The 11345-nt window shown below is 39.1% G+C and overlaps 1 protein-coding gene across 1 annotated transcript; it reads left to right on the top strand.

The window, feature by feature from the left end:
* Positions 1–4384: 4384 nt before the first annotated feature.
* On the top strand, positions 4385–10801 carry LOC146729183 (uncharacterized). Its single transcript, XM_085495820.1, has one exon. The coding sequence runs from the start codon at positions 4385–4387 to the stop codon at positions 10799–10801; it is 6417 nt and encodes a 2138-aa protein (XP_085351946.1).
* The last annotated feature ends 544 nt before the right edge of the window (positions 10802–11345 follow it).

Here is an 11345-nt window from a genome sequence, read left to right as displayed (position 1 = left end):
GGCCAATTGACTGGCAACTCAGTCATTATTGATTTTAATTGTGACTCCAGTTGAGGTTCCCTGAACTTTGATGCACTTGATATTATTTTTCGAAGATTATCGCGTGGAATAAAATTCAGATCCAAAGTAATTCTATGAACAACAGAGCATACTCGAAAAATAGGTAATGCATTCACAAACAGTTGACAATTTAAAAAACATTTTCAGCTGTGATATTGAATGTATTATGAATTGTGAATCTTTTAAATAGTCTACAATAAAACAGAAAAATATAAGCTCACAATAAACATGTTAAAACGCATATGTCTATTAAAGCGTACACAAAGCAAAATGTTTTCAAGGTGAAATTGTCAATAAAGTTAAATATAAAACATAATAACTATGCGTGTATACATGGTAAATATAATTTATTATTTCGTCACAAATAATTAAATTAAAAGGCCGTAAAATAACATAAAGTAATACTATATGGTGTATATTCAATGGATATATGCACTTTGCAGGTTGATTTATTTATTTGAAGTATGAAAATATTATACGAATGGTTGGACGACAATGTGTTCTATGATGCACTCATGTACAAGGTGTAATGTGGCTATTTATTATAACACCAAACACGCTGGCATCGAAAGCAACATGATTCACCAGTTCTAAAAAGCCGTACAGAAGTGATACATCTTCTTTATTTGGAATACCTGTCGACCATATCATTTGTCAAATGTACAGTATTATAGATTTCATAATAATGACAAATGTGTTACTCAACGTCTTTCAGGGGACCACAAACTAACTTTAAAATAAATAACTTAATTGTGTGGCACGCAATTGGTACATACGTGATTAATTCTACAAACAATCCTTCACATCAACGGCTAAGAAAAACTGGTCCAACCTTAGCTAACGTCATTATATTAATGTATATCAATATAGACCAATTTTATTTTGTGTGTGTTCTCATGCAATAAATATAGTTTATGATTTAATGTTATGAATTGTTGATTTTTGTACTTTTAATTTCATTTTTTATTAGAGATATGAAATACATTACGCATGAATGAGGATGAAATTGCGAGTATTAATAGAAGTTCTGGATTCGCTTTCCTATTTTAAGGGGATGTCATCTAATACCATCTAGCATCTAGCATCTCCTGCATAAATTTACGTAATATCATCAATCCGCAATGTTCATACGATCATGTATGATTTTATCAGAGTCAAACTGATCAAAACATCTGCAATTTCATCGCTAAATTTATATATATAAAGAAAACATGAGATATGTGGTAATCATGTAGAATTTGTCATTGTGATGCACAAATATTAATCGCAATAATGTTCCACAAGACCATAGTCACAAAAACATTGTTTATGTTTGTCAGTATAAGCTAGCTTCAAATGCAGTATTCAATTTTAACCATAATGTTTCTACTTTTAGATTTTCAGAACAGTAGATCCCGGAAGCAAGCAGATTTCAGTTTCCTGGACCGTCATTAAATCCAAAAACTATAGTTCTACCTCCGCGAAATGCTTTTTCTAAACAGAAGACGCCCATTTCTGTTCATTGCGTTATTATTATTAATACGGACACCTAGGGCATCTAAGTAATATAATATTACAATCTATTCAGCGTAGTCGTGAACTCGTGACCCGTTCATTACAGCATTTTGGAAATATGACCTAAAGGTGAATAACTATCACATGAACGCTGTGTACTAGATTGTTTTTAAAGATAAATATATACACCAATATATAAAACACTACTCTCAAGTTAAAAGCATGAAAATGTGAATATATAAAGTGTTGTTTTTTGGTGAAAAATAATATGTTTTGCGCATTTCATTTTCAGAATTTCTTATCTCTGTCTCTGTATTGTGTAATTTTCACACATTTAACTTGTAATCTGTATATACCTATAATGTAACTGAAATTGCGAGACAAACAAAGCCGCCGAATTTAAAGGAGTCCATCGGAGACCCTTCATCTCACAAGCAAATTACATGGTTTGTCCATTAGTCCAAAAAACTGCTATATTACTGTCTGATAATTGGGTAGCACGTGGCACTGATCCAATGAGAATGGGCTATTGCAGCTCGTGGTATTATACAATATAATAATAAAATTAAAATGCCATGCGAGTGTATGAAAATACTATTTATGTTCCCTGTGCTGCAATGTATGTGAAATTTGTAGTTTCATAATATTAATGTTAGACTCGTCCAAATAACATTACATTGCTCTTCCTACTCATATAAATAAATTGTATAGACAGTATATATACCTGCACTCATTCCACCTTATTAAACTGTGACATTAATTATAAGGTGAGTACAGTTATTGTTGAATAAAAATTAACTATGGTTATAGTGTTCCCATTTAATGCTTGCATTGTCATTCAGTTCTGCATTATTACTTGCTATTGTCTACTGTACGATCACAGTCTACATTTACCATGACGATGAATAATACAGATAATAGTACACAAAGATATTTCTGAAAAGATGCATGTTATACTGCAATATTTCCACGCATCAATAACTAACTCACTAACCATACACAATCTGTTAACATATACAGATTTATTGTCTCCATTCAGTTATCACTCGTATATTCCGTGTGCTACGCATGAAGTGAAATGTCAAGTATTTAGTACATTTCCTAACTTGAAGTGATTACTTGAAGTATACTAGCTGCATGTATGCAGTTTTCTTCTGGCAGACACACGGTATTTTAGTTATTAGATTTAAACTCAAAACATCTGCAACTTCATCGCTAAGTTTATGTAAAGAAAACGCAAGTTATGTGGCAACCTGTTATCGTTTGTCGTTGTAAAGCACAATGATTTGACGCAAGGCCATAATCAATTAAAAACATCCCATTTGAACTGCATGTAATTCATTTAACCATAATGTTACAATTTCCGGATTGTCAGAACAGTAGACTCCAGCAGCACACATCCAGATAATGTCTTGAACAGTCATTAGGTCTATAAAACGCAGTTTAACTCTGAAATGCTTTTTCCATATAGATGACGCTCATTTCTATTCATTGCGTTTTTGTTGTAATACGGACTCCTAGGGCCTATAAGTAATGTAATGGCTCAACTTTGTCAGTACTCAAATCCATTCAGCTTAGTTGCGAACTCGTAACCCGTTAATTACAGGATTTCATTTATTTGGAGTATGTGACTTAAAGGTGAATAACTATTGCATGAACGTCATGTTCTGGATTGTTTTAAAGATGTGTATACATGAATGTGTGAAACACCACTATCAGAAAACGATAAAAGCATAGATTTGTTTTCGCACGTTCAATTTGAAACTACTAGTTTCTTATCACTTGAACAAATATACCTGAAAAGCCTCTGTAAGTTGTGCAAACCTCCCCTCTGTTTGGTTATTGATTACATAGTTAGATTCCTTTGTTTCACCTGTTTGACCTGTGGTGAACTCTGGGCTAGGCAGGCTATTGTCTTCAGTTCAGCATGTCCTTCTGAAGAGTGAAGACGTCTCTGTGTCTGCTCTGAATTGCTCTGCCGCATTGGGTTTTCTGAAACTTGCTAGGTTTGCTAACATTTGTACACCGGTCCGGGAAGGTGCCACTAAACGAGGTAAGGAAGGTTTTCTTTTCATTGTTGGCTTCATCAGTATGAAATTATTGGCAGTGATTTGTTACAAGTTTGAGTACTCGTATGAACTCGATTTTATCACTCTTACTTTGGGTTATTATTGCAAGTCTGTAAATGTTAGTATTCGTTAGTATTCGTTAAGACTTATTTCTTGAAAATTGTTTTGTTATTTATACTATTTGCCACCCATTTTTTGTGCCCAAACACATTGCGTACATGTGGTCAGCTGCACGTTTAATAGAGCACATGGTATGCAATGTGTGCTTTGGCTGGTCAAAATGGTTGACAAATATTTCAGTTAGCATTGTTACTTATTGTTACATATTTTATTTGCCGTATATTTATTGGTTGTATCGCTCGACTTTCTGCACATATTAAGAGAAATGTATATTTAATTTACTGTACATTTTATGATGAGAATTGTTTGATTTACTTCGACTATTATAGTTTCCCTATTTTGTTTTGTATATTTTAGAACCATATTCTGGAGATGTACTAACTCGTTTTGATTCCGTAACGATTGACCATATGGAATAAATATACGATATAACCAGAGTACGCGTTTCTAGTTGGTGGCGTAAGACTGTAATACCTGTGGGAGCTTGTGATGCCTACATAGTTCTCGTTTAACCTTCGCTGAAGATAATAATTTTGTGTTGCCTTCATACCTTGTACATACTGGTAATACTGCTGTCAGTCAAGTGAATATCGTGCTGTGAATGTCATATCCTAGATCATAAACCCGTGCAAGACGGGGAAATGAGTCTGAATCAAAGATATTCGCAAAATAGGGACACGTTATTCGACCTGGACCGAGCCAGTATGCAACTTGATAAGATACATCGTTTGAAGAAATCAACAGCTTCATATGGCGGTCATCTTACCAGAGTCTACACTGAGATAGACAGTATGATGTCCACAAAAGCAGCATACCAAGAAGTAAGCAAGAAAAGATGTGCTCTTGAGAAATTATTCAACTCGTATAAAAAAACTTGTCGTGAATATATGCAGTGTCTACCTCCAATGGCAAGAGGTGCTGTCGAAAGTGAATACGAGGTTGAGCTCGAAAGAAAGGAGTATTTTGATCAGAGACACAGAGAATGGGTATTCCAAACAATGGAGTCTCCTGGCCCAAAGGAAAGGATTGACGACCAAATGGAAGACACATTGGAACATGGATTTCTCTTGGAAAGGAAAGTCCACATGCCAACTCTAACCACAGAGCCAAATGCATCGGTAGATTCTCGCACTTCATCTTGGCCTCAACTCCCACAAGAAAACAAGACAAATCCATGGGATACTGGCAAGAAAGAATTTTTGGATGTGGATATTGAGGATGGTAGAATAGGTTCTAACTCCAATACAAAGACAAGTCGTGTGTCTAGGGAAGCAAGGAGGAAACTCGCTTTAGCCAGGTGTGAGTTAGACCAACTCAAAGTTGAAAAACAGATAAAGCAACGCATAAAAGAGTTGCAGCTTCAAGAAGAAACAGAAAAACGTCTGCTTCAGATGCGTCAAGAGAGGGAGCAGCAGGAAGCAGAAATGGAAATTATGCAAGCTCAAAATCGGGTAAGACAAGCCAAGGTAGAAGTAGACTTTATAGATGAAGAAATTGAATCTGACCAGAAGTCTGATATACTCCCTGGTTTGCAGAGGCAGACCCAACAAGAAATGATGAGCAATTATTTCCAATCGTATATACCGTCGTGCAGTCCAGCCAATAGTCAATTCAGGACTACAGGGGCGTCAAGTCCACAACATAAAAGCTTTGTTGATAATGCACATGGTACCAGCGAACAATATCGTGATGACAGAGGAGGGCCTATAGGGAAGCAGATGACCACTAAGAAGTCAGGTAATGGTGCTGCTCTCTCTGAAACGTTCCAATTACAGAAACTGTTAGAAAGTCAACAGAAGACAATGGAATGCATTGTGCAGAATCAGCTGGAGACTACCAAAGCATTAGCCATTAACTTGAGTCTACCAAAACACGAGTTTCATACCTTCGATGGTGACCCAGTCGCATATCCAACCTTTATCAAAAACTTTGAGGTGAACATAGAACAATTAGTCAAAGATGATACTGTCAAACTATCATATCTTATCCAACACTGTACTGGAGCTGCTAAGGAAGCAATCAGAAGCTGTGTAATTCTCCCTCCAGAGCGAGGATATACAGAAGCCCGGAAGATCCTTTCTACAAGCTTTGGTCAGAAACACGTCATAGTGCATGCTACAATTGACAAAGTGGTGAAAGGCCCTCAGATAAAGGCATATGAAGTGGATAAGCTTCAGAAATTGGCTCGTGATATGAAGAATTGCCACCTCAGTTCTGAGCAAATGAATTTCCATGCTGACATCAATTCAATGGATACCCTGGAAAAGGTGGTTAGGCGGTTACCATCATACTTGCAATCAGATTGGGCCAAGCAAGCTGGCAAGTTGATCAGTGTGGGCACTGAACCTGAATTCCTGCACCTTACCCACTTTCTGGAGAACAGATCAGCAATTGCAAATACAAGATTTGGTAAATTGGTAGGATCTAAGCCTGATGGAGAAAAAGATTCAAATGCCAGATCAAGACAAAAGCCAAGTAAAGCTACTACATTGGCTACACATGTAGCTGACACGCCTCCCATAAATCGTCCTTCCAAGTTTGCCTCCAATGATGTTGGTGCTGATGATACTTCCATGATCGAAGTTAATGGCAGGAGAGGTTGTCTGTTTTGCAGTGGTAGCCATGCATTTGAATATTGTCGAAAATTTACGTTCAAACCGTTCCAAGAGAGAAAAGACTTCATCAGGGAACACAGGCTCTGTGACTGTTGCCTAGAAGCAAGACCTCCTCACTTGGCTAGGAATTGTAGAAGTGGTCGTATTTGCCCTATCGTAGGGTGTGGTAAAAGACATCATCCTTTGCTTCATCCTGCAACATCAAACTCAGCATATCAAACATCTGCAACTCCCAATACATTCAGCAATAGTAATCTGAAAGCTCCCGCCACAGCTCAAAATGAGAGACATAGTAATGTCATTGGAAGCAAGGCGCAATGTAGTGCTACACAAACCAATCAACCACGCATAAGTTTGCAGGTGATTCCTGTTCGTGTCAGTGGGGTAGATGGAGGCCAAGAGATTGAAACCTATGCATTTCTCGACAGTGGTTCTGATTCGTCTATCTGCCTTTACAGCCTTGCTGATAAATTAGGCATTACAGGTAAACCTGTCAATTACACATTGTCCACACTGAATGCAGAGAGGCAGATTAATGGTCATGAATTACAGATGGATGTAAGAGGTCTAAATTTGGTCAATGGTGTGCGACTGGATAAAGTTTGGACAACGGATAGATTGCCGATAGCAGCTGACAGTATTTCGACCAAGTTGGATATAAAAGGATGGTCTCACCTGAATGATATAGAATTGCCAGAGATAGAAGTTAAAGACGTTACTCTCCTCATTGGGAATGATGTCCCCGAGGCACATTGGGTTCTTGAGGAGCGTCGTGGTGAAAGGAAGCAACCATATGGTATTCGAACACTACTTGGTTGGACATTCATTGGACCAATGGGCAGAAAGAAGCGTGGAGGTAACAGCATCAATTTTATTAATGTTGACCAAGTCTTGGACTCTGATTCCCCAATTCAGTGTCTCGAACCTATAACTTCTCAGCTTCATCGCATGTACAATGCAGATTTCACAGAGTCCTTGTTTGATACCAAGGCATGTATGTCGCTGGAAGATAGAAGAGCAAAGGCGATCATGGACAGTTCAGTTTGTCTGATTGAGGGTCACTACCAGCTGGCTCTTCCTTGGCGATATGATGATCCCTGCTTACCCAACAACAAATGGTCTGCTCTAAAGAGGTTGAAGCTACTGAAGAGGCGTCTATTGAAAGATCCTGCACTTATGAAGAAATATAAAGACACATTGGATGGTTACATCTCCCAGGGTCATGCAAGAAGAATGCCCAATGTGGATTCATCAGCAACGAAGTCTGGCTCTACTTGGTATTTACCTCATCATCCAGTAATCCACTCGAATAAACCAGAGAAGGTGAGAGTTGTTTTTGACTGCGCTGCCAAATACCAAGGCACATCTCTTAATGATCAGCTTCTGCAAGGTCCTGATCTAAATAATACCCTTGTGGGAGTACTTCTTCAATTTCGAAAAGAGCCAGTTGCCATTGTCGCTGACATCAAGCAAATGTTCCATCAAGTTAAGGTGAAGAAGGCGGACTGCGATGCACTAAGATTCTTATGGTGGCCGGAAGGAGATTTATCTAAAGATCCAGCCGATCATCAAATGTTGGTGCATCCATTTGGTGCCACATCTTCACCAAGCTGTGCAGCATATGCTCTGAAGAGAACTGCAGATGACAACAGAAGTAATTATGACACTCATATTGTGGATACTGTTTATAGAAACTTCTACGTCGATGATTGTCTGAAGTCTGTTGCTAGTGTTGAAGAAGCCAAGGAACTGGTGAAACTGTTGCCTGAAATGTTAGCTAAAGGAGGTTTTCATCTAACAAAATGGATATCCAACTGTCGGGAAATCTTAGCACTGATCCCAGAAGCTGAGCGTGCTTCTTCAGTGATGAATCTAGATATGGAGAACTTGCCGATTGACAGAGCTCTTGGCATCCAATGGGATGTTGAAAAGGATGCCTTTAACTTCAGAATTGGCGACAGACTGAAAGAAGAGACACGCAGGGAGATGTTATCATTCGTGGCTTCAGTCTACGACCCACTTGGATTCGCTGCCCCCTTTGTTTTACCGGCAAAACGAATCTTACAAGAATTATGTCGTGTTGGATATGGATGGGATGAAAAGGTACCAGAAGATCAACTGTCGAATTGGAGAGAATGGAGGAAAAAACTACCTACTTTGATGACACTAGCTATACCTAGATGCTACAAACCATCTGGTTTCAGTCAAATACAAACAGTGGAACTCCATAATTTCTCTGATGCCTCCTTAGGAGGTTATGGGGTTGCATCTTACCTGCGGCTGATAGATACAAATGGTACAATTCATTGCAGTTTGCTGATGGGAAAGTCCAGGGTCGCTCCGCTCAAAGCCATGACAGTACCGAGGCTTGAACTAACAGCAGCTACAGTTGCAGTTAAGGTCAGCAGACAAATTCAAGATGAAATTCAACTCCCAATCCAGAGAACCCTATTTTGGACAGATTCAACAATAGTCATCCAATATATTCGCAACATGGCAACACGATTCCAAACCTTTGTCTCTAACCGCCTCCAGATTATTCATGATGCTTCATCTCCATCACAATGGTACCATGTCAGTTCAGAGTTCAATCCAGCAGACCATGCATCACGAGGAATAAAATTGAATGGTTCTAATGAGGCAGCAATAACCACATGGTTCCATGGTGCAGCATTTCTATGGCAACCTGAATCAGAATGGCCAGGCCAACCTACTGACCTACCAGAAATTGATCGTGACGAGAAAGAGCTGAGAAGGAAGGTCCAAGCAACAACCATTACCCAGTGCAATACAATGGGTACAGATGTTTGGAGTCGTTTGCTCCATCAATACTCCTCTTGGTATAAATTACAAGTGAGTGTTGCATGGCTCATCCGGTTTAAGATGTACTTGAGAAGATCTGCCTTATTGAAAATAGGCCCGTTAACAGTTCATGAACTTTCCATTGCTACCACTGACATTTGCAGAATTGTCCAACGATGTTCATTTCCAAGAGAGTTTGCTTCACCGCAAAAGATTCTGAGTGAGAAACCTGATGCTGAAGGTTATGTCAGTCCACTGCGAAAGTTAAACCCTAAATTAGAAAATGGAGTCCTACACGTCGGAGGACGACTAGTGAATGCACCCATTAGTCAGCAAGCTAGACATCCAATTATATTACCTCGCAATCATCATGTGACTGAGTTGATCGTTCAACATTACCATGAACAACAAGGACATATTGGCCCAAACCAAGTGTTGTCAGAGATACGACAGAAGTTCTGGATTGTTCATGGACTAGCTACTGTAAAGCGTGTGATTGGTAGGTGTATTAAGTGTCGTCGATGGAATGCACAACCCGGGAATCAAAAAATGGCTCCACTTCCTGCAGCTAGAGTGACACCAGGTGAGCCACCATTCTCCCATGTCGGGATAGATTATTTTGGACCACTGTATGTTAAGTACAGAAGAGGTACCATTAAACGATATGGATGCGTGTTCACCTGCCTGGCCATTCGGGCTGTTCATATCGAAGTGGCCCATGATTTATCCACAGATTCCTTTATACAATCTGTGTGGAGATTTATTAGTCGGCGTGGACCACCTACACAACTCTACAGTGATAATGGTACCAATTTCCGGGGAGCCGAGACTGAGCTGAAACAGATGCTTGCTAAATGGAACCAAGCTTTTATTAACGGTAAACTTAGCAGAAGAAATATTCAATGGCATTTTAATCCACCAGCAGCAAGTCATGCAGGTGGAGTCTGGGAACGGATGATTCGTTCGATAAGAAAGATTCTTCGATCTTTATTAGGGAACAGGTTAGTGGATGATGAAACGCTACTCACTTTCACAACAGAAGTGGAGAAGATTCTTAATAATCGACCACTGACACATTTATCTGATGATCCAGATGATCTTGAACCACTCACACCAAACCATTTACTTTTGCTACGCCCAAATCCTTGTACGTCAGTGAGTGAAATCATAGAAGAAAATGGTCATCACAGAAGAAGAACCGAAACTCAACATCTTGCAACTGAGTTTTGGAAACGGTGGGTACGTGAGTACTTGCCAACTCTACAAGAAAGGCAGAAATGGTGCAGGCCGAAAAGGAACCTATCCATTGGTGATTTGGTACTTGTTGTCAATGAAAATATTCCTCGAGGTGAATGGCCTTTGGGAAAAGTCGAACAGACCTTTGCTGATCGATTTGGTACAACTCGTCATGTTCTTGTGAAGACTTCCACTGGATGTTTACGGAGAGATGTGCGCAAGCTCTGTTTATTGGAAGGCAACATGGATCACAAGACTGTGATGGAAAGACAAGATGGAGTAACTAGAGCAGCAGCGATCGGTGCAGAAGACACCAAGGAAATACATGAACAAGTAGATGGATGTGATCATTCGATGCCACGTCGTAGTAAAAGACTACATCACAAGAAGAAAATAGAACAATGAACTTTTGTTGAACAGAACAATGATTTTTTCTTTTCATGTACATGATTCATTTAGTTGTCGGTTCTGCAACTTTAAATTTAAAAAGGCTCCTCGTGACGTGCGCCTTTCGGGGGCGGTGTGTAAGTTGTGCAAACCTCCCCTCTGATTGGTTATTGATTACATAGTTAGATTCCTTTGTTTCACCTGTTTGACCTGTGGTGAACTCTGGGCTAGGCAGGCTATTGTCTTCAGTTCAGCATGTCCTTCTGAAGAGTGAAGACGTCTCTGTGTCTGCTCTGAATTGCCCTGCCGCATTGGGTTTTCTGAAACTTGCTAGGTTTGCTAACATTTGTACACCGGTCCGGGAAGGTGCCACTAAACGAGGTAAGGAAGGTTTTCTTTTCATTGTTGGCTTCATCAGTATGAAATTATTGGCAGTGATTTGTTACAAGTTTGAGTACTCGTATGAACTCGATTTTATCACTCTTACTTTGGGTTATTATTGCAAGTCTGTAAATGTTAGTATTCGTTAGTATTCGTTAAGACTTATTTCTTGAAAATTGTT

Source organism: Saccoglossus kowalevskii, chromosome 22 (genome assembly GCF_978046115.1).
Source record: "Saccoglossus kowalevskii chromosome 22, keSacKowa6.1, whole genome shotgun sequence".
Lineage (NCBI taxonomy): Eukaryota > Metazoa > Hemichordata > Enteropneusta > Harrimaniidae > Saccoglossus > Saccoglossus kowalevskii.
Note: the sequence above shows the minus strand (reverse complement) of the source record. Positions and strands in the feature narration are given on the sequence as shown.

What these genes read in the sequence shown, in the direction of transcription:
- LOC146729183 (XM_085495820.1), top strand. Translation starts at nt 4,385, where the DNA reads ATGAGTCTGAATCAAAGATATTCGCAAAATAGGGACACGTTATTCGAC.